The 25,009-nt window shown below is 41.0% G+C and overlaps 1 protein-coding gene across 1 annotated transcript in view; it reads right to left on the bottom strand.

Moving 5' to 3' along the window:
- Positions 1-24,569, bottom strand: part of LOC128690778 (tetratricopeptide repeat protein 14) — a 93,630-nt gene extending 69,061 nt beyond the window's left edge. The window contains exons 1-3 of the mRNA XM_070088456.1: positions 24,408-24,569; positions 17,056-17,233; positions 226-350 (exon numbers count right to left, since the gene is read on the bottom strand). Coding sequence (XP_069944557.1) covers positions 226-350; positions 17,056-17,222 — 292 coding nt within the window. The 5' untranslated portion in view covers positions 17,223-17,233; positions 24,408-24,569. The remainder of the gene's footprint in view (positions 1-225; positions 351-17,055; positions 17,234-24,407) is intronic.
- Between the last annotated feature and the right edge of the window lie 440 nt (positions 24,570-25,009).

Genomic DNA, 25,009 nt, shown 5'->3' with positions numbered 1-25,009 from the left:
GTCGTTAAGGAACCTTAAAGCTTTAAAGGATGAAGCATGCAGTAGCTTATGTGAGCATGTTGGGAGTGAATAGTTAAACTTTTACACAGGTGCTGTAAATTTATTTTTAAAGCTCTGTCTAGTATCAATGAAAACAATGAAAAATAGTTACACAGTACATACTTTCACTGCATGGGCACTACATCTCTAAATAAATTGGAGAAAACAAATTCAAGAAACACTTACCACTCATTCCATAATCATCTTCACCTACATCTTCCAAAGGATTCACTTCTCTGGGTACAAACAATGACTGACATTTGTTGGTTATGAAGTGGATTAACTCTTGCTGTCGAAGACTACCCTGTTTCCTGGAAAAAGAGGAATAATAATTAATTACAGTACTATTCCCTATTCACACTAGGGTAGCTAGTAGCTCTGTGACTTTTTTTTATTCTTCATTGGTAAAGTTTTCAATTCACAAAAAGGATGAGAGAAAACAATCGATGGATATATGTATATACATCATCTTTGAATAAATCCAACTGGATCCCACCAAGGCAGGGTGGCCCAAAAAGAAAAACAAAAGCTTCTTTTCATAACTTTAGTAATGTATACAGGAGAAAGGGTTACTAGCCCTTTGCTCCAGGCAAAGGGAACAACATGCATGGCTTACGGAGGAAGAATTCTGTTTCACTTCCTCATGGAGATAAGAGGAAATAAACAAGAATAGGAACTAGTAAGAAAATAGAAGAAAACCCAGAGGGGTGTGTATATATATACTTGTACATGGATGTGTAGTGTGAACTAAGTGTAAGGAGAAGTAGCAAGATGTACCTGAAATCTTGCATGTTTATGAGACAGAAAAAAAGACACCAGCAATCCTACCATCATGTAAAACAATTACAGGCTTCCATTTTACACTCACTTGGCAGGACTGTGGTACCTCCCTGGATGGGTGCTGTCTAGCAACCTACTACCTATAGGAGATATATACAGTGGACCCTCGACCAATGGCATTAATCCGTTCCAGAGAGCTAGCCGTTAGTCGAATTTGCCGTTGGTCGAATTAATTTTCCCCATAAGAAATAATGGAAATCCAATTAATCCGTTCCAGACAGCCAAAAGTATTAAAAATATAATTATTTTCTACATGAAATATACATTTCCCTACACAGAAAACAATTAGACATGCACAATACATGCACAATACATACATAAATAAATACTAAAATGACACTTACCTTTATTGAAGAGTATTGTTGTGTGATGAGATACTTATTCTTGAACACACTGGGATTTTCAGAGTGATACCTGAGTAAAGACTTTACTTTGCAATCCCCACTAGCATTACAACAAAACAAGAAAGTTAGCCTGTCATTCATAGGCTTGTGTACTGTAAGTGCCTTTTACTTCTGAGTAATGTATGTCCTGTTTGGCATTTTCTTCCAGAACAGGCCTGTTTCATCACAACTGAACACTTGTTGGGGTTGGAATTTTTCAGCTTTGTCATGCCTTATCACAGTGCATGCCACTACGATTCTTAAATCTCTCAAACCAACCTTTGCTGGCCTTAAATTCACCAATATGAGCACTAGTTCCAGGCATTTTTTCCTGTTCACCTGGGTGTTAGTCGACTGGTGCGAGTTGCATCCTGGGGGACAAGATTAAGGACCCCAAAGGAAATAAGTTAAGACAGTCCTCGATGACGCACCGACTTTCTTGGGTTATCCTGGGTGGCTAACCCTCTGGGGTTAATTGTTTCTCTGTATTCTCGATAAGCCACACCAACAATAGTCTCTCCACATCTTCGAGTAGTACAGCCGACTGTGGCGCAGCAGCAGCTGACAGTGGTGCAGCAACAGCTTATGGTAGTACAGCAACAGCAGCAGCTGATGGTGTTGCAGCAACAGCTGATGGTAGTGCAGCAGCAGCTGACGGTGGTGCAGCAACAGCAGCAGCTGATGGTGTTGCAGCAACAGCTGACGGTAGTGCAGCAGCAGCTGACCGTGGTACCATAGTATTTCAAGAGTAGTTCTCACCCTTTTTAGCACTGGAAGCTTTCTTGGGGCCCATGGTGGCTTATTTAGCAGTTACAAGCACTAAAAACACTGGAATACAAAATATAGCGCAGGTACACTTGGAATAAACCGCAACGGCATGAATACATTGGCACACTGGCTATACATGGAGTTTTGGAGTGGCTTGGCCCACTCAGGCCGCATGCCGTTAGATGAGTTTTTCGTCGTTGATAGAGCCAATTTTTTTACGCCAAAGAGCGCCATTAGACGAATTTGCCCTTACTTGATGCCGCCGTTGGGGGGTTCACTGTATACATACATGTATTTATTTATTTTAAGAGTTCTACACCCCAGGTTGTAGGCTCACCACTGAAAATCTTTTTAAACATTATCCATAGAGGCAGAGAAGGGAATGTATGAGAGCATATTGGTACCAACACTCTTATATGGGTGTGAAGCATGGGTTGTAAATGCTGTAGCAAGGAGGAGGCTGGAGGCAGTGGAGATGTCGTGTCTAAGGGCAATGTATGGTGTTAATATTATGCAGAGAATTCGTAGTATGGAAATTAGGAGGTGGTGTGGAGTTACTAAAAGTTTTAGCCAAAGGGCTGAAGAGGGGTTGTTGAGGTGGTTTGGTTATTTAGAGAGAATGGAACAAAGTAGAATGACTTGGAGAGCATATACATCTGTAGGGGAAGGAAGGCAGAGTAGAGGTCATCCTAGGAAACGTTGGAGGGAGGGGCTAAGTGAGGGTTTGTGAGCGAGGGGCTTGGATTTCCAGCATGCACGAGTGTGTTAGACACGAGTGAATGGAGACAAATGGTTTTTGGGACCTGACGAGCTGTTGGAGTGTGAGCAGGGTAATATTTTGTGAAGTTATTCAGGGAAGCCAGTTTGATGGACTTGAGTCCTGGAGGTGGGAAGTAGAATGCCTTTACTTTAAAGGAGGGATTTGGGATATTGGCTGTTTGGAGTGACAGCTAAACTGTTATACCTGGGGAATTCTGCAAAGACAGTGATTATGTGTGAATGATGTGAAAGTGTTTCTTTTTTTTGGGTCACCCTGCCTCGGTGGGAGACAGCCGAAGTTTAAAAAAAAAATTATATTTATATATTTATTCATTTATTTTAGTGGAATAATGAGGTAAAGGGTGTGATAAAAGAGAAAGACATCATTTATGGGAGGTTTTTACAAAGCTGAAGTGATATAAGGAGGATGGAGTATATGTATATGGAGTGTACAAGAGAAGAAGAGGGAGTGCAAAAGGAGAGCAAATTATAGAGTGAATGAGGTTCTGTCAAAAAATTTTGCTGAGAATAAGAAAAAAAATTAGAGATTAATAAGAAAGCCCAAAAAACAAATGGATTTGACAGTTAAAAAAAGAATAAGGGAGTTAGTAGATGGGGAGTTGGAGGTATTGGGAAGATGGTGAGAATATTTTGAGGAACTGTTAAATGTTAATGAAGAGAGGCAGGCAGTAATTTCAAGCACTGGCCAGGAAGGTATAACATCTTTTAGGAGTGAAGAAGAGCCAGATGTGAGTGTGGGGAAGGTGCATGAGGAATTGGGTAGAATGAAAGGGGATAAAGCAGCTGGAACTGATGGGATCATGACAGAAATATTAAAAGCAGGTGGGGATATAGTTTTGGAGTGGTTGGTACTTTTTGTTCAAAAAATGTATGAAAGAGGGAAAGGCATCTAGGGATTGGCTGAGAGCATGCACAGTTCCTTTTTATAAAGGGAAGGGGGCCAAAAGAGAGTAAAAATTACCCAGTCCATGGTGTCGTAAGAGGTGACTACAATGCCAGGAGCAAGGGGCTAGTAACCCCCTCTCCTGTATCCATTACTTAAGTTGAAAAGAGAAACTTTTGTTTTTCCTTCTTGGACCACCCTACTTCAGTGGGATACAGCCGGGTGTTGAAAGAAGTTTACTGAGTATACCAGGTATAGTGTAAGGTAGGGTTATTATTGAAAGAATTAGAGGCAACACAGAGAGCGGGACTGCAAATGAACGAGATTTTTGAATGGGTAGGTGGATGTGTAGACCAAGTGTTTACACTGAAGCATACAAGTGAACACTATTTAGATAAAGGTAGGAAAGTTTTTGTTGCATTTATGGATTTAGAAAAGGCACATGATAGGGTGGATATGGGGCAATGTGACAGATGTTGCAAGTGTTTGCAATAGGTAGTAAGTTACTAAATGCTGTAGAGTTTTGATAAGGATAGTGAGCCTCAGGTTAGTGTGCATAGGAGAGAGAGAGAGACTTTCCAGTAAAAGTAAGTCTTACACAGGGATGTGTAATGTCACTATGGCTGTTTAACGTATGTTAAACAATCATTGTGGGGTTGTAAAGGAAGTAAATGCTAAAGTGTTGGGGAGAGGGGTGGGATTAAATTATGGGGAATCAAATACAAAATGGGGAGTTGACACAGTTACTTTTTGCTGATGATACTGTGCTTTTGGGAGATTCTAAAGAACAGCTGAAAAGGTTAGTGGATGAGTTCAGGAGGGTGTGTAAAGAAAGTTGAAAGTGAACATAGATAAGCGTAAGGTGAAGAAGGTATCAAATGAGTTAGGTAAAGAAAAACTGAATATCACATTGGAGGGAGGGATTATGGAAGAAGTGAATGTGTTCAGTTATTTGAGAGTAGATATGTCAGCAGATGGGTTTATGAGGGATGAGGTAAACCACAGAGCTGATGAAGGAAATAAAGTGGGTGGTGCACTGAGGTATCTGTGGAGATGAATGTTATCCATGGAGGCAAAGAAGGAAATTTATGAGAGTATAGTGGTACCAACACTCCTATACGGATGTGAAGCATGGGTTGTAAATGTTGCAGCAAGGAGGTTGGAGGCAGTAGAGATGTCATGTCTAAGGGCAATTTTTTTTTTTTTTTTTTTTTTTTAATCACACTGGCCGATTCCCACCAAGGCAGGGTGGCCCGAAAAAGAAAAACTTTCACCATCATTCACTCCATCACTGTCTTGCCAGAAGGGTGCTTTACACTACAGTTTTTAAACTGCAACATTAACACCCCTCCTTCAGAGTGCAGGCACTGTACTTCCCATCTCCAGGACTCAAGTCCGGCCTGCCGGTTTCCCTGAACCCCTTCATAAATGTTACTTTGCTCACACTCCAACAGCACGTCAAGTATTAAAAACCATTTGTCTCCATTTACTCCTATCAAACACGCTCACGCATGCCTGCTGGAAGTCCAAGCCCCTCGCACACAAAACCTCCTTTACCCCCTCCCTCCAACCTTTCCTAAGCCGACCCCTACCCCGCCTTCCTTCCACTACAGACTGATACACTCTTGAAGTTATTCTGTTTCGCTCCATTCTCTCCACATGTCCGAACCACCTCAACAACCCTTCCTCAGCCCTCTGGACAACAGTTTTGGTAATCCCGCACCTCCTCCTAACTTCCAAACTACGAATTCTCTGCATTATATTCACACCACACATTGTTCTCAGACATGACATCTCCACTGCCTCCAGCCTTCTCCTCGCTGCAACATTCATCACCCATGCTTCACACCCACATAAGAGCGTTGGTAAAACTATACTCTAATACATTCCCCTCTTTGCCTCCAAGGACAAAGTTCTTTGTCTCCGCAGACTCCCAAGTGCACCACTCACCCTTTTCCCCTCATCAATTCTATGATTCACCTCATCTTTCATAGACCCATCCGCTGACACGTCCACTCCCAAATATCTGAATACATTCACCTCCTCCATATTCTCTCCCTCCAATCTGATATCCAATCTTTCATCACCTAATCTTTTTGTTATCCTCATAACCTTACTCTTTCCTGTATTCACTTTCAATTTTCTTCTTTTGCACACCCTACCAAATTCATCCAATCTCTGCAACTTCTCTTCAGAATCTCCCAAGAGCACAGTGTCATCAGCAAAGAGCAACTGTGACAACTCCCACTTTATGTGTGATTCTTTATCTTTTAACTCCACGCCTCTTGCCAAGACCCTCGCATTTACTTCTCTTACAACCCCATCTATAAATATATTAAACAACCACAGTGACATCACACATCCTTGTCTAAGGCCTACTTTTACTTGGAAATAATTTCCCTCTTTCCTACATACTCTAACTTGAGCCTCACTATCCTCGTAAAAACTCTTCACTGCTTTCAGTAACCTACCTCCTACACCATACACCTGCAACATCTGCCACATTGCCCCCCTATCCACCCTGTCATACACCTTTTCCAAATCCATAAATGCCACAAAGACCTCTTTAGCCTTATCTAAATACTGTTCACTTACATGTTTCACTGTAAACACCTGGTCCACACACCCCCTACCTTTCCTAAAGCCTCCTTGTTCATCTGCTATCCTATTCTCCGTCTTACTCCTAATTCTTTGAATAATAACTACCATACACTTTGCCAGGTATACTCAACAGACTTATCCCCCTACAATTTTTGCACTCTCTTTTATCCCCTTTGCCTTTATACAAAGGAACTATGCATGCTCTCTGTCAATCCCTAGGTACCTTACCCTCTTCCATACATTTATTAAATAATTGCACCAACCACTCCAAAACTATATCCCCACCTGCTTTTAACATTTCTATCTTTATCCCATCAATCCCGGCTGCCTTACCCCCTTTCATTTTACCTACTGCCTCACGAACTTACCCCACACTCACAACTGGCTCTTCCTCACTCCTACAAGATGTTGTTCCTCCTTGCCCTATACACGAAATCACAGCTTCCCTATCTTCATCAACATTTAACAATTCCTCAAAATATTCCCTCCATCTTCCCAATACATCTAACTCTCCATTTAATAACTCTCCTCTCCTATTTTTAACTGACAAATTCATTTGTTCTCTAGGCTTTCTTAACTTGTTAATCTCACTCCAAAACTTTTTCTTATTTTCAACAAAATTTGTTGATAACATCTCACCCACTCTCTCATTTGCTCTCTTTTTACATTGCTTCACCACTCTCTTAACCTCTCTCTTTTTCTCCATATACTCTTCCCTCCTTACATCACTTCTACTTTGTAAAAACTTCTCATATGCTAACTTTTTCTCCCTTACTACTCTCTTTACACCATCATTCCACCAATCGCTCCTCTTCCCTCCCGCACCCACTTTCCTGTAACCACAAACTTCTGCTGAACACTCTAACACTACATTTTTAAACCTACCCCATACCTCTTCGACCCCATTGCCTATGCTCTCATTTGCCCATCTATCCTCCAATAGCTGTTTATATCTTACCCTAACTGCCTCCTCTTTTAGTTTATAAACCTTCACCTCTCTCTTCCCTGATGCTTCTATTCTTCTTGTATCCCATCTACCTTTTACTCTCAGTGTAGCTACAACTAGAAAGTGATCTGATATATCTGTGGCCCCTCTATAAACATGTACATCCTGAAGTCTACTCAACAGTCTTTTATCTACCAATACATAATCCAACAAACTACTGTCATTTTGCCCTACATCATATCTTGTATACTTATTTATCCTCTTTTTCTTAAAATATGTATTACCTATAACTAAACCCCTTTCTATACAAAGTTCAATCAAATGGCTCCCATTATCATTTACACCTGGTACCGCAAACTTACCTACCACACCCTCTCTAAAAGTTTCTCCTACTTTAGCATTCAGGTCCCCTACCACAATCACTCTCTCACTTGGTTCAAAGGCTCCTATACATTCACTTAACATCTCCCAAAATCTCTCTCTCTCCTCTGCATTCCTCTCTTCTCCAGGTGCATACACGCTTATTATGACCCACTTCTCGCATCCAACCTTTACTTTAATCCACATAATTCTTGAATTTACACATTCATATTCTCTTTTCTCCTTCCATAACTGATCATTCAACATTACTGCTACCCCTTCCTTTGCTCTAACTCTCTCAGATACTCCAGATTTAATCCCATTTATTTCCCCCCACCGAAACTCCCCTACCCCCTTCAGCTTTGTTTCGCTTAGGGCCAGGACGTCCAACTTCTTTTCATTCATAACATTAGCAATCATCTGTTTCTTGTCATCCGCACTACATCCACGCACATTTAAGCATCCCAATTTTTTTAAGTTTTTCTTCTTCTCTTTTTTAGTAAATGTCTACAGGAGAAGGGGTTACTAGCCCATTGCTCCCGGCATTTTAGTCGCCTCATACAACACGCATGGCTTACGGAGGAAAGATTCTTTTCCACTTCCCCATGGACAATAGAAGAAATAAAGAAGAACAAGAGCTATTTGGAAAAAGGAGAAAAACCTAGATGTATGTATATATATATATGCATGTGCGTGTCTGTGAAGTGTGACCAAAGTGTAAGTAGGAGTAGCAAGATATCCCTGTTATCTAGCGTGTTTATGAGACAGAAAAAGAAACCAGCAATCCTACCATCATGCAAAACAGTTACAGGTTTCTGCTTCACAGTCATCTGGCAGGACGGTAGTACTTCCCTGGGTGGTTGCTGTCTACCAACCTACCTACCTACCTATTCAATGTGTAGTGTAAATATGCAGAGAATTCATAGTGTGGAAATTAGGAGAAGGTGTGGAGTTACTAACGGTGGAACCCCAGTTCGGTTATCGTACAATTCAGTTTTTGACCACTTTTTTTGGAGAAATTTTGCCTGTTTTCGTACATCCGCTCGGAAATCGTCCACCTACCCGCAGGACACGGCCGCTAATACATTCGTGACTCAGTCTGCCTTTGTTACTCATAGAGGGTGGTAGTGATGGTGGTAGAGAGGGGTAGTGATGGTGGTAGAGGGTGGTAGTGATGGTGGTAAAGGGTGGTAGTGATGGTGGTAAAGGGTGGTAGTGATGGTGGAAGAGGGTGGTAGTGATGGTGGAAGAGGGTGGTAGTGATAGTGGAAGAAGGTGGTAGTGATGGTGGAAGAGGGTGGTAGTGATGGTGGAAGAGGGTGGTAGTGATGGTGGAAGAGGGTGGTAGTGATGGTGGAAGAAGGTGGTAGTGATGGTGGTAGAGGGTGATAGTGATGGTGGTAGAGGGTGATAGTGATGGTGGTAGAGTGTGATAGTGATGGTGGTAGAGTGTGGTAGTGATGGTGGTAGAGTGTGGTAGTGATGGTGGTAGAGTGTGGTAGTGATGGAGGTAGAGTGTGGTAGTGATGGTGGTAGAGAAAACCTCTCCTCCCTCTTCCCTCCTCTCAGTCCTCCATACACCAACAAGAGTCTTCAATAAAGGTAAAAGTGATTTAAATGTTCATTTATCCATTTCAACTGTATTGATGTATATTTATTTCTCATTGTTTTCTGTATGTAAAACTATAGTTATTCTCTATAAAATGTATTTTTTTGTTAATATTTTAGGGTGTCCAGAACGGATTAATTGGATTTACATTATTTCTTATTGGAAATATTACTTCAGTTTTCGTACAAATCTGTTTTTGGCTGACCCTCTGGAACAAATTAAAGATGAAAATTGGGGTTCCACTGTATTATTCAAAGGGCTGAGGAGGGGTTGTTGAGATAGTTTTCTCATTTAGAGAGGATGGAGCAAAATACGACAACTTGGAGAAGGGTATATAAATCTGTAGTGGAGGAGGGAAGGGGTAGGGGTTATTCTAGGAAAGGATGGGGGGATGGGGTAAAAGAGGTTCTGTGTGCAAGGGGACTGGACATGCAGCAGGCATGTGTGAACATGTTAGATAGGAGTGAATGAAGACAAATGGTTTTTGGGATTTGACAAGCTGTTGGCGAGTGAGCAGGGTAATATTTTGTAAAGGGATTCAGGGGAACTGGTTAGCCAGACATGAGTCCTGGAGGTGGGGAGTACAATGCCTGCACTTAAAGAAGAGTTTGGAGTATTTGCTCTTTGAAGTGACATCTAAACTGTCATATCTGTGTGCTTCTGCAAAGACAGCAATTATGTTTGAATGATGGTGAAAGAGCTTCTTTTTTTTTTTTAGGTCACCCTGCCATGGTGGGAGACTGCCAGCATGTTGAAAAGACAGACAGACAGACAGACAGACAGACCTCTCTTTTCCTTCCTCCCTTCCACCCCCTTTTCCCTCTAGGAAAAAAAAATGGTAGCTCAGAGGGGGACTCGAAGACCCCAGGGATCAGAGTGGAATGGTTCTGGTAAGGAAGAATAGAAGAGCAATGCAAAAGGATGGAACACGAGTGGGAGAGAAAACTAGGAGAGCTTTATGCGAAAATGGAGACAGAGCTTTCCATGAAATTGGATAAGAGGTTGGAGGAGGAGAAGAATTGGGAGTCCCAAGTCGAAGCTACAGCAGCCAGGATGAGGGTCCTAGAAGATGAGGTAAATAGGCTGAAGCGAGCTACAGGGGTACTGACCAAAGGAGGTACAGCAACTGAAGCTGGTACACCCCTACTGAACGAGAGGCTCAACAGGTAGGAAGGAGACTTAACATACACTAAGGCCCTATTGGCCCACCAAGCAGGGCCAAGGTATGAAGGGGGAGAGCAGCTGGGTGCAGGTGGTGAGGGGGACAGGTCATATGCAGAGGCCCGACCATGCCACCAAGAGCTAGAGAAAAAATAAAGGGAGAAAATAGCCATGTACAGACAGGAACCAGAGACACAGAGGGAAAGGCAATGGGAGGAGGAGAGGGCAAAATCAGTGTTCATTCATGGGCTTCAGGAGAGTAAGGGAAGGACACATTGAAAGACAGCAGGCAGAAAGACAGGAGATTGAGAACATCATCAAAGAAATAGGTGAAGAGGAAATGTCTGAGATTGTAAATTTTCAGAGAATAGGGGGGTACTTGAAGGGAAGAAAATGACTGATCAAGCTGATTTTCAGGACAGAAACAATGCGAAACAGGATCCTCCAAGAGAAACCATGGTTGAAGGACTCGGCAGAATACAAGAGGGTGTTCCTAGACCGAGACAGAACAAAAACAGAATGACAGCAGCTGAGGGAGAGGACACAAAAGTGAAAGGATCTAGAAGGAGAGACAAGGACAGAATCAGCAGAGGACAACCAGAGCAGGGCAGAACCCACAACCAATCATGTTGTCCCAACACAGACCACAACCCACACTCACAGCTCCCACCCCACACTATGCTGTAGAACCCTGCAGTACACTGCCAGGTCCCCCACCCTCACACACACCCCAAAACACAATGCTGGAGAGGAAACTGAAGGTATGGTACACCAACACTGATGGAATAGCAAATAAGTGGGAGGATTGGCACAAAAGAGTCAAAGAGGCATCACCGGACATCATGGCCCTCACAGAAACCAAGCTCACAGGGATGAACAGATGCCATCTTTCCAATGGAATATCAGATCCTGAGGAAAGACAGAGGGAACAGAGGGGGTGGAGGAGTAGCACTGCTGATCAAAAACCAATGGGATTTTGATGAGCTGGAGAGAGGAGACAGAGGAGAAGCAAGAGATTACAAAGTACTAACGCTTCAGTCTGGAAGTCCCAAGGTGGTGATTGCAGTGATGTATAACCTACCACAGAACAGCAGGAGGCCAAGGCAAGAGTATGATGAGAGTAATAGAGCGATGGTTGACACACTGGCTGAGGTGGCCAGAAGGGCTCATGTGAGCAGGGCAGAGCTACTGATCATGGGTGACTTCCACCACAAGGAAATTGACTGGGATAACCTGGAGCTACATGGGGGCCAAGAAACATGGAGGGTTAAGATTTTGGAGATGGTACTGGAAAACCTCATGTACCAACATGTAAGGGACACTAACAGAGAGGAGAGGATGAACCAGCAAGACTGGACCTAGTATTCACCTTGAATAGTGCAGATACTGAGGACATCACATACGAAAGACCCTGGGGGCCAGTGATCATGTGGTTTTAAGCTTCGAATACATAGTAGAGTTACAAGTGGAGGGGGAGGCAGGGAGGGCCGGACGAGTGAAGCCAAACTACAAGAAAGAGGACTATGCAAACATGAAGAACTTCCTGAACAGGGTTCAGTGGGACAGAGAACTAGCAGGGAAGTCAGTGGACGAGATGGAATATATGACGACAATATGCAAGGAAGATGAGGAGAGGTTTGTACCCAAGGGTACAGGAATAATGAAAAAACCAGGATGAGCCCGTGGTTCACCCAAAGGTGCAGGGAGGCCAAAACCAAGTGTGCTAGGGAATGGAAGAAGTAGAGAAGGCAAAGGACCCAGGAGAATAAGGAGACCAGTCGTAGAGCCAGAAACGAATATGCACAGGCAAGACAGGAGGCCCAAAGGCAATAAGAGAATGACATAGCAGCAAAAGCCAAATCTAACCCAAAGCTGTTGTACAGCCACATCAGGAGGAAAACAACAGTCAAGGACCAGGTAATCAGGCTGAGGAAGGAAGGAGGGGAGGTCACGAAAAACGACCCCGAAGTATGTGAGGAATTCAACATGAGATTCAGAGAAGTATTCACAGAGGAGACAAGGGCCTTCAGAAAGGCAGAGAGGTGGGGTGCACCATCAAGTGTTGGACATAATACATACAACTGAGGAAGAAGTGAAGAAGCTGTTAAGCGAGCTAGATACCTCAAAGGTGATAGGGCCGGATAACATCTCTCCATGGGTCCTGAGAGAGGGATCAGAGGTGCTTTGTGTACCACTAACAACTATCTTCAACATATCTATTGAAACAGGACGACTACCGGTAGTATGGAAGACAGCAAATGTAGTCCCAATTTTTAAAAAAAGGAGACAGACACGAAGCATTAAACTACAGACCAGTGTCACTGATGTGTATAGTATGCAAGGTCATGGAGAAAATTATCAGAAGAAGAGTGGTGGAGCACCTAGAAAGGAATGAGCTTATCAACGACAGCCAGCATGGTTTCAGGGACAGGAAATCCTGTGTCACAAACCTACTGGAGTTCTATGACATGGTGATGGCTGTAAGACAAAAGAGAGAGGGGTGGGTAGACTGCATTTTCTTGGACTGTAAGAAGGCATTTGACACAGTTCCACACAAGAGATTAGTGAGGAAGCTGGAGGACCAGGCAGGGATAAAAGGGAAGGCACTACAATGGATCAGGGAATACCTGCCAGGAAGACAAGAGCGAGTCATAGTATGTGGCGAGGTGTCAGAGTGGGCACCTGTAACATGCAGGGTGCCACAGGGATCAGTCTTAAGACCGGTGCTGTTTCTGATATTTGTGAACGATGTGACGGAAGGAATAGAATCCGAAGTGTCCCTGTTTGCAGATGATGTGAAGTTGATGAGAAAAATTATATTGGACAGATCAGGCAGAACTACAGAGGGATCTGGACAGACTGCAGGCCTGGTCCAGCAACTGGCTCCTGGAGTTCAACCCCACCAAGTGCAAAGTCATGAAGATTGGGGAAGGGCAAAGAAGATCACAGACAGAGTACAGTCTAGGGGGCCAGAACCTACAAACTTCACTCAAGGAAAAGGATCTTGGTGTGTGTATAACACTGGGCACATCTCCTGAGGTGCACATCAACCAAATAACTGCTTCAACATACAGGCGCCTGGCAAACCTAAGAACAGCATTCCGACATCTAAATAAGGACTCATTCAGGACCCTGTACACTGTGTACATGAGGCCCATATTGGAACATGCAGTGCTAGTTTGAAACCATCACCTAGGCAAGCATGTCAAGAAATTTGAGAAAATGCAAAGGTTTGCAACAAGACTAGTCCCAGAGCTAAGTATGTCCTACGAGGAGAAGTTAAGGGAAATTGACCTGACGACACTGAAGGACAAAAGAGATGGGGGGGGGGGGCATGATAACACATAAAATACCAAGAGGAATTGACAGGGTGGATAAGGACAGAATGTTTCAGAGATGGTACACAGCAACAAGGAGACAATTGGAAGCTGAAAACCTTAAGAAGAGATACAACAAAGCTCATGGAGAATGAAGAGAGTGGACCTAGTAGCAACCAGCGAAGAGGTGGGGCCAGAAGCTGCAACTTAAAACCTGCAACCACAAATAGGCGAGTATGTATGTACTAATTGTAGTTGCAGGGGTCGAGACTCAGCTCCTGGCCCCGCCTCTTCACTGAACGCTACTAGGTCCTCTCTCTCCCTGCTCCATGAGCTTTATCATACCTCGTCTTAAAGCTATGTATGGTTCCCACCTCCACTACATCACTCGCCAGACTGTTCCACTTCCTGACCACTTTATGACTAAAGAACTGCTTCCTAACATCCCTGTGACTCATCTGAGCCTTCAACTTCCAAGAATGACCCCTTGTTTTTGTGTTCCCTCTCTGGAACATCTTGGCTCTGTCCACCTTGTCTATTCCATGCAGTATTTGGGGACCCGCTAGAGGGATGGGGTTTGTGATATGGGTGGTGGGGGGAGAGGGAACAGTGTGTGGGTTCTGGCTTATATTGTTCAGTTGCATTGGGGTTGTCGCAGTTTGGGGGTTTGTGATTGGGGGGTGGGGGCAGAGTGCCCATAGGGGGCTGCTGTAGGGGTGGGGTTTGTGACGTGGGGGGCGGGGGCAGAGGGAACAGTGTGTGGGTTTTGGTTTAGATTGGTCAGTTGCTTTGGGGTTGTTGTGGTTGGAGTTGTTCCGCGGGTGTTTCTGTAAAGTGTGTTTGCCCTTCCACCTGAGTCTGGGTTCTGCTCATCTTCATCAATGCATCTCGTTCCTCCTTTCGTCTTTGCACCCTCTCTCTCAGTATCATCCTTTCTTCTTGTGTTCTGTCGTGATCGAGGTACACTCTCTGGTACTCCGGATAGTCCCTCAGTCATGCTTTCTCCTGCAGGATCCTGGTTTGAGCTGATTCTGCCTTGAAAATTACTCTGGCCGTTTCCTTCCACTCGCAATCCACCCAATTCTCCGAAAATTTGTCACCTGGATCATGTCTCCCTCACCTATTGCTTTCATGATACTTTTGATTACTTTCTTCTCCTGGTTTCTTTCATTGTAGGTTTCCCCTTCGACTTCTCAGAGCCCATAGACAAACACTGACCTCTCCCTCTCCTCCTCCCACTGTGTCTCCCTTTGCATTCTCTGAGGTGTTTTAGTTCCTTCTATCGAAACATTTCTGCAGCCCCTATGCTCAGTGGACTGTCTTTCCTGCTCACCTGTTCCTTGCCACTGCAGTTGTCTGTTATAGTCTCTGCATATGTCATAGCTCCTTCATTGTCTACAGGTCTCTCAATTGTGCACATCTTTTCCTGGATCCCTACAGTCCCCTTGTCTGTGGCTAGTATAGAAGTTCCTGATGTCATGTCTGTACTGTCATTTCTCTCTCTATTCTGTTTCAGGTTTTTTAATTCCTCATCTAAGCACTTTATCTTATCTTCTGCTGCTAAGACTTGTAGTCCCCACTTCCTGCTCTCCTCAGCTATCCTCTCCTCCATTTTCTTCCCAAGCTCTGCTAGCTTCCTTCCCCACTCTTCCTCCATTTTTTTGAGCTCTACCTCCCAATCTTTCCTCCCAGGTTCTTCTCTTCTGGGTTCATCCCCCAGACCCCTGGGTCTCTGCCCTTTTTATGTACACACACACAAATATCTCCTGTGCATGTGTCTTATTTCAGGCACACTATTTCATACCATATCTTACCCATAACACCAGCCCTGTTAGAGAATGGATTTCCCTTCACCCAAAAATGAGGAGTTTCTAATATTTACACAAGAAAATTTTTTTATTTTTCATTAAATTTAAATACTGTATGTCTACTTAATGTCTATACTCAGTGGCTACTTTATTAGGTACACCTGTGCACCTGCTCATTAATGAAAATAACTAATCAGCCAATAATATGGCAGGATCTGAATGCCTAAAAGAATGCAGACATGGTCAAGAGGTTCAGTTGTTCTTCAGATCAAACGTCAGAATGGAGAAGTAATATGATCTAAGTGAATTTGACTATGAAATGATTGTAATTGTTGGTCAAAGACATAGTGATTTGATTAATCTCAGAACCTGGTCTCTTGGGGTTTTCATGTACAACAGTCGCTACAGTTTACCGAGAATGGTATGAAATAACAAAATATCTGGTGAGTGGCAGTTCTGTGGGTGAAAATGTTCTGTTAATGAAAGGGGTCAAAGAAGAATGGCCAAATTGGTTCAAGCTGACAGAAGGCAACAGTAACTCAATAACCACATGTTAAAACAGTGGTATGCAGAACATCTCTGAATGCACATGTCAAACTATGAAATAGACAGGCTACAGCAGCAAAATACCACATCCTGTCAGCTAAGTACAGGAAACTGAGGCTACAGTGTACATAGGTTCACCAAAACTACACAGTTGAAGATTGGAAAAACATTGCCTGGTCTGAAAACTTATGATTTCTGCTCCAACATGCAGATAGTAAGAACAGAATTTGGCATAAACATCAACAGTTCATTAACATGCAGCCAATAAATCTGCAGCAACTGCACAATGCTATCATGTCAGCATAGACCAAAATCTCTAAGGAACTCTTCCAGTATTTGTTGAATCCATGCAACAAAAAATTCAGGCTGTTCTGGAGGCAGAGGGGAAGGCCTACCCAGTACTAGAAAGGTGTACCTAATAAAATGGCCACTGAGTGTACATACTCTACTGCAGAACTGCACATAATGTAGTGTCTAGATTGCTAGTGCACTCAGCTCACTCAATGAGGTCCACGGGTCGATCCCCAGTATGGGTGGAAACATTAGAACATGTTTCCTTAAGGCACTTGCTGTCCATGGTCACCTATCAGTAAAATAGGTACCTGAGTGTTAATCAACTGGTGTGGGTCACAAATTGACCTAATTTACCTGAATTGCTGTGCATAACAAGGGGCTTTCTATATGTAGTAGCATGTCATTGATGTCAGCTAGGTCTGTATACCGTATACACGTATGTACTTGTAGAAATATTCTTTTTTCAACGAACCAACCACATCCCACTGAGGCAGGGTGACCTAAAAAAGAAAAACAGAAGTCTCTCTTTCTAAATTTAGTAATGTATACAGGAGAAGGGGTTACTAGCCCCTTGCTCCCAGCATTTTAGTCGTCACTTACGGCACACATGGATTACAGAGGAAGAATTCTGTTCCACTTCCCCATGGAGAATCAAGATTACTATATTATTATTATAGCTTGGTATAATACATGGTTCCGCAACACTTTCAATAAACACACCTGATTTCTGGAACACGGGCTTTGCAGACATTGTAATCAACTTCTTTGAGGTTCAGAGTCTCAATATCCTTAGGATGAGAGGCTGTAAGTTGCTTCAGAAGTTGGTGGCCATGAAAATTTATAGACTGTGTGACCAGATTGCTAGAGAGTGGACATGTTCCAGCCATCTTTCTGGATTCTATATCAAAGAAAAGAAAATGTTTAATAACATAAAACTCACCATAAATAAGTAATTTTTATTGACAAAAAGTACACAGTTATTAGAAAAGTAGGTAACATTTATTTCATACAGTATGGAAAGCCTTTGGTTACATAGAGCATTTTGGGAAGACTAAACCCAGAACTGAAAACTATTTAACGTTTAAAATCCAGAATAATGAGAAAGTACTAGTACGTACTATATGGAGATATTTGACAACAACATCAACATTGGTGGTGTGGCTAATTTAGAGTAGAAAAAAGACAATATACATGAGGGACCCATTTTAGAGCATTTCACTAATGCAGTGGTTTTTCAATTAGTACATATATCCATTCTTCATTAATTCAGATTCCTACAATATATTCACCACTCACTATAAGCTAAGGACAAAACTATTTTAAGGTAAGTATATGCATTTTTTAGGCCTAGCTCCATTACTCATTTAATATATGATTGTGTAAACCATGTTATCAGGCTTTTTTATAAATCTAAAGGTGAAAAAAAAGGCCGTTTTGCTTTACAGTGATTTTTTCACTTTACAGCAATAGCCTAGAATTTAACCTGCTGTATAAGAGGGGCCCTCTTGTATTATAAACAGTTCCTCAAATTAAAACAGAGTGTGAGTGTGAATATAAATAAATAAATAAATAAAGTGTGTGTGTGTGTGTGTGTGTGTGTGTGTGTGTGTGTACTCACCTAATTGCGGTTGCAGGGGTCGAGACTCAGCTCCTGGCCCCGCCTCTTCACTGATTGCTACTAGGTCCTCTCTCTCTCTCTCTCTGCTTCCTGAGCTTTATCATACCTCTTCTTAAAACTATGTATGGTTCCTGCCTCCACTACGTCACTTGCTAGGGTATTCCACTTCCTGACTACTCTATGACTGAAAAAATACTTCCTAAAGTCCCTGTGACTCATCTGAGTCTTCAGCTTCCAGTTGTGACCCCTTGTTCCTGTGTCCCCTCTCTGGAACATCCTATCTCTGTCCACCTTGTCTATTCCCCGCAGTATCTTGTATGTCATTATCATGTCTCCCCTGACCCTTCTGTCCTCCAGTGTCATCAGTCCGATTTCCCTCAACCTTTCCTCGTACGACATTTCCCTGAGCTCTGGGACTAGCCTTGTTGCAAACCTTTGTACTTTCTCTAACTTCTTGACGTGCTTGACCAGGTGTGGGTTCCAGACTGGTGCTGCATACTCCAGTATGGGCCTAACATACACAGTGTACAGTGTCTTGAACAATTTCTTATTAAGGTATCGGAACGCTATTCTCAGGTTTGCCAGGCGCCCGTATGCTGCAGCAGTTATTTGGTTGATGTGTGCCTCCAGTGACGTGCTCGGTGTTATGGTCACCCCAAGGTCTTTCTCCCTGAGTGAGGTCTGTAGTCTTTGTCCACCTAGCCTATACTTTGTCTGCGATCTTCTTTGGCCCTCCCCAATCTTCATGACTTTGCATTTGGCAGGATTGAATTCGAGAAGCCAGTTTCTGGACCACATGTCCAGCCTGTCCAGGTCTCTTTGCAGTCCTGCCTCATCCTCACCCGATTTAATTCATCTCATCAACTTCTCATCATCTGCAAATAGAGACACTTCAGAGTCTATTCCTTCCATCATGTCGTTCGCATATATCAAAAATAGCACTGGCCCTAGAACTGACCCCGGGACCCCGCTCGTCACAGGCGCCCACTGTGATACCTCTTCATGTACCATGACTCATTGATGCCTCCCAGTCAGGTATTCCCTGATCCATTGCAGTGCCCTCCCTGTTACATGCATGCATGCATGCGTGCGTGCATGTGTGTGTGTGTGTGTGTGTGTGTGTGTACTCACCTAGTTGTACTCACCTAGTTGAGGTTGCGGGGGTCGAGTCCGAGCTCCTGGCCCTGCCCCTTCACTGATCGCTACTAGGTCACTCTCCCCGAGCCGTGAGCTTTATCATACCTCTGCTTAAAGCTATGTATGGATCCTGCCTCCACTACATCGCTTCCCAAACTATTCCACTTACTGACTACTCTGTGGCTGAAGAAATACTTCCTAACATCCCTGTGATTCATCTGTGTCTTTAGCTTCCAACTGTGTCCCCTTGTTACTGTGTCCAATCTCTGGAACATCCTGTCTTTGTCCACCTTGTCAATTCCCCTCAGTATTTTGTATGTCGTTATCATGTCCCCCCTATCTCTCCTGTCCTCCAGTGTCGTCAGGTTGATTTCCCTTAACCTCTCCTCGTAGGACATACCTCTTAGCTCTGGGACTAGTCTTGTTGCAAACCTTTGTGTGTGTGTGTGTGTGTGTGTGTGTGTGTGTGTGTGTGTGTGTGTGTGCGCGTGTCAGTGTGTGCGTGTCAGTGTGTGCGTGTCAGTGTGTGCGTGTCAGTGTGTGCGTGTCAGTGTGTGCGTGTCAGTGTGTGCGTGTCAGTGTGCGCGTGTCAGTGTGCGCGTGTCAGTGTGCGCGTGTCAGTGTGCGCGTGTCAGTGTGCGCGTGTCAGTGTCCGCGTGTCAGTGTGCGCGTGTCAGTGTGTGCGTGTCAGTGTGTGCGTGTCAGTGTGTGCGTGTCATGCCGAATAGGCAGAACTAGCCATCTTGGCTTAAATAGCAACACTCATCTTGCCATATAGGAAAAGCAAAAATTTGTGTATGCAATAATTTCGCCAAAATCATTCTGAACCTAACGAAAAAAATGTATTTCACTGTGTTTGTTTAGCATTAAATTACTGTAAACAAATCTAAAATATATTTAGTTGGGTTAGGCTAAATTAAATTGTTCTTGTTATAATAAGGCTAGGTAAGTTTTCTAAGATTCTTTTGGAGCAAAATTAAAAATTTTTACATTAACATTAATGAGAAAAATATATCTTTAAACGTATAAGAGAATATTTTAGAAAGGACCTAATTTTAAATGAGTTCTTGCTAATTGACCAGTTTTACATATTCAGCACGACTAACTATATATATATATATATATATATATATATATATATATATATATATATATATATATATATATATATATATATATATATATATATATATATATATATATATATATATATATATATATATTTATATATATATATATATATATTTATATATATTTATATATATTTATATATATTTTTATATATATATATATATATACAGTGGACCCCCAGTTAACGATATTTTTTCACTCCAGAAGTATGTTCAGGTGCCAGTACTGACCGAATTTGTTCCCATAAGGAATATTGTGAAGTAGATTAGTCCATTTCAGACCCCCAAACATACACGTACAAACGCACTTACATAAATACACTTACATAATTGGTCGCATTCGGAGGTGATCGTTATGTGGGGGTCCACTGTATATATATATAATATATATAATATATAATATATATAATATATATAATATATATAATATATATATATATATATATATATATATATATATATATATATATATATATATATATATATATATATATATATATATATATATATATATATATATATATATATATATATATATATATATATATATAATCTCCATTCTTCTCTCAACAAACTGGCCATATCCCACCGAGGCAGGGTGGCCCAAAAAGAAGAACAAAAGTTTCTCTTTTAAACTTTAGTCAAGTATACAAGACAAAGGGTTACTAGCCCCTTGTTCCCAGCATTTTAGTCACCCCCTACGACATGCATGGCTTATGGAGGAAGAATTCTGTTCCACTTCCCCATGGAGAATATATATGTGTACATATATACGTAACTATACAGTAGTAGCTTTCCTCAAATTTGGAGAAATCCATACTGAGAGGCATCCAAATTTTAAAACAAACATTTTCAATAATGGCAATCGGAGTTTAACTCTTACTAGTACAGTGGACCCCCGGTTTACGATATTATTTCATTCCAGAAGTATGTTCAGGTGCCAGTACTGACCGAATTTGTTCCCATAAGGAATATTATGAATTAGATTAGTCCATTTCAGACCCATAAACATACACATACAAACGCACTTACATAAATACACTTACATAATTGGTCGCACTGGGAGCTGATCGTAAACCGGGGGTCCACTGTATTTGGAAATTTCAAAATATTCATTACTGTATAGAGATTTTCCATATAAATTTGGGTACAGACAGTATCCCAAATAAAATGTAATAACCTGGAAACACAAGAAGGTAATTAATAGGAGTACAGTAGGATCCTCATATCTGTGAGGGATACATTCCAAGACCTACTGTTGATACCTGAAGCTGCGGATAGTAGTGAACCCTATATACAAGTAATTTTTCATGTACATACATACCTATGTATGGGATAGGAATCATTTCAAAGCTTCTCTTAGGCTTCGCAGAACTGCCCTCATAGCTACTTTCGTACTTTGATGCCATTATTAAGCAAAATTAAGGGTTATTTCGGGACACAGTAAACCACGAATAATGGAAACCACAGAAACCAGACCCGCAGATACAACAGTCCTACTGTATACTGAACATTACTACTTTACAGACTGCCAGACTTTACAGACTCAGTATTCCCGAGGTTAAATGAACACATTTTTAATGTACATTTTACATGGTATTTCAGAACTTAAAATGCCCTGATGGTATTAAGTCATTCTCACCGAATCAGTTTACTGTGAATATCATTAACCCTTTCAGGGTCCATGCCGTAGATCTACGGCTTTACGTTCAGGGTCCAAACCGTAGATTTACGCCATGAGCTCAGCTCACTCTAATAAGGTGTGAGTGGTAAGTTTGGGCCTAGATATGACAGAATACATCTATGTGGTATGTGTGCACCACATAAAACAAATCCTGCAGCACACAGTGCATAATAAGAGAAAGAAAACTGAGACCATAATTTTCGATTAAAACAGCAACTTTGCAGTGTTTTTTTCGTACGTCTTTTATAGTTATATTTGCAATTTCTTGGTCTCATTTGATAGAATGGTTTTAGTACTGAAAATGGCTTGAAACTGAGCTCAAAGTAGCAGAAAAGTTAAGTTTTTGCCAATGTTCAAGAGTAAACGAATGACCTCACACGTCTAATACATGCCAGCTGGTGGGTCTAACATACGTTCACAAATGTGCTGATATTATATATACAATTATTACAATATTGCATGACAGTAAATCTTCTGTTTTTTGGTTTGAATAAAAATTCATTACGTGAATTAAAAATTAAAATGGAATTCATTTGTAAAGCCTGAAAACATAACTAATGAACAGAGGAAATGTTAGTTTAGTGCCAGGAATGCTTGCATTGTTTATTGTGGACCCTATTTTGAAATTGGAATATTTTGAACTTTGCACTATATTGGCCAAATTACCAATTTCCAACCATTTTATTTTGTAGTTCAAACAATTGAGTGCTCAATCGATAGAATAGAAGTAATACTAGTGAAATAGCGAAGAATTTGGTTGACTGGAATAAGGTAATTGGCCTAAAATGGGAGTCAAAGTCGGCAAAATCGCCGATGCCTAAGTATCACTGACACATCAAAATTCACGAGAGCATAATTTTGTCAATTTTCCATCAAATTTCGTACTTTTTTTTTTATTACCTTCAGAAAAAGATTCTCTTCCATTTCATAAGAAAAAATAACAAAATTATTTGAAATTTGGCCTCTGGACCCTCAAAGGGTTAAAGTCTTATATACATACATGCAAAATACTATCTCATCACATTCTGATATAATACAGGTAACTAGTTACACTCTTATTGTAATTTTTCTTAGAATTTTATTTTGAATTAACAGAATAATCTTAATATGAGCAAAGTGTTCTTATTCCCCTGAATCTTGTTACACTTTTATTTGCTTCATATACATTTGTTAATATCAGTGTAATTCATTTTGTGAAAATCATTATTGTCTTTATATAAAATACTACAGCCCTTCTAGATGTAGGTAAGTTTAAACTTGCCCAAAATGCTCTGCTTAACTAAGGTGCTTTCCATGCGAGTGATGCAATGTCATCCAATTTTGTACAAATGATGTAATCATGTGGAAATAAAGTGACTGACTGATTAATAATGTAATACCTATGATAGTCAGGTAATATATATCATGTGATTCTTCAACCTTAAATAGTTAATACGTATACTGATCACAAGATTTCAAAAAAAAATCATACATGATAGAGAATAACCAAGCTTAGATTATTGATCAGTGCATCAAAGTTAGCTTAAAACAATGAATTTGGTTTCTGAACTGGATAAAAGTTAAAAGTTTTGCTGACATTGTGAGAAATGCTTATGTTATGTTGACCAATACATGGATGGAGAGATCCTGAAAAACTTTCTTACAACATAGACCAAAATTGGGATATACACCTACTCAAATGATGTATGATTGAAGTCTACAAGTGGAAGTGGCATAAATGAAGAAGCTACATACAGGGTGCTGAGGATTTCTAGCTAAGAACCCAAAATAATCAATTAATATTTGTTAAATTCAGATTTAGAAAGTATGTGGGTACAGTGAAGTACTCGTGCAGCAATAAGAGTGGTCAATGAGTGGAAAAATATACCAAGCAGGGTTATCGAGGTAAAAACCTTCAACAGCTTTAAAAGTAAGTTAATATATATATATATATATATATATATATATATATATATATATATATATATATATATATATATATATATATATATAAATATGAAGGCCTGGATATGAGAAGAACCTGCCAAGCATGGGCCAGTAGACCTTCTGTAGTGCTCCTCCTTTCTTATACTCTTATGTCTACACATAAAAGATATTTGGATAACATGGAGTCTTAAGAATAGATACAAAATGAATCCCAGGGCTAAAAATAAAAAAAAAGTTATAATGAAAGGCTGAAAAAACTCACGATGTCCACCATAAATCATAAGAGGTAAATATAATACAGTTAATGGTACATAAGAACACGAAAGAAGAGATCATTTTTTTAGCATTTTCAATTATATGCCTCAGATATAAATTTAAAAAAAATGGAGCCGAAGGATACTGGTAATTTTAAAAACACTGGTGAAACACAGGAATAAAATGAAGGATGAAGATTTTTTACTTAAATGAAGAGCACATTAATGATGACGGGATACCACGAGCACAGCTCTACTACTCTACCTACAAACAGGTAATTATTATTATCATCATCATTATATAGAATAATTTTTAAACTTACTAAAGCAAGGACAACATCAGAGAGAGGTGGAAGTGATGATCAAGAGAGGTTTGTTTACACTGAGTGTTGTCAGTCACCACCATCACCACACAATACCAACATCATCACAAAAAAAACTTGTTGCCTCCTTTATCGACTCTTCATTTACCTGGACACCAAATATTTATCTTTCTAAATTATTCTCTTGAATATCCTTGCAAAGATTTGGTCTTGTTACTGTGAATATTTATAATTATTCGCATTCACACTTCAAAGAATTTGTTCATGGTCTGTAAAAGTGAGATGAATGATGCTTGTCAGTAATGTAATGGTGATACTGTAATAATTTATTTATACAGATAAACTACGTAGGTATATATGGATGAAAGGAGACAAGTGGATACACCTGGGACATCCTTAATAGACACCTTTCCGTCCTGGACATTGGTCACTCCAAATAAGTTTATTCAAGCGCAATTCCACAATCTTTGGATGGTTATAATTATCATACGTAATAATTTATGTATAAATTACCTAAGATAATCCAAAAGAGTCAGAGTCCTGGGACCTAGGTTCCAGGACCGAAAAGTATCCAATAACGATTCCTAAATTGTAAGCACTGG

Source organism: Cherax quadricarinatus, chromosome 24 (assembly GCF_038502225.1).
Source record: "Cherax quadricarinatus isolate ZL_2023a chromosome 24, ASM3850222v1, whole genome shotgun sequence".
Classification (NCBI taxonomy): Eukaryota; Metazoa; Arthropoda; class Malacostraca; order Decapoda; family Parastacidae; genus Cherax; species Cherax quadricarinatus.
The sequence above is the reverse complement of the archived record's forward strand: the minus strand, read 5'-3'. Positions and strand labels throughout refer to the sequence as shown.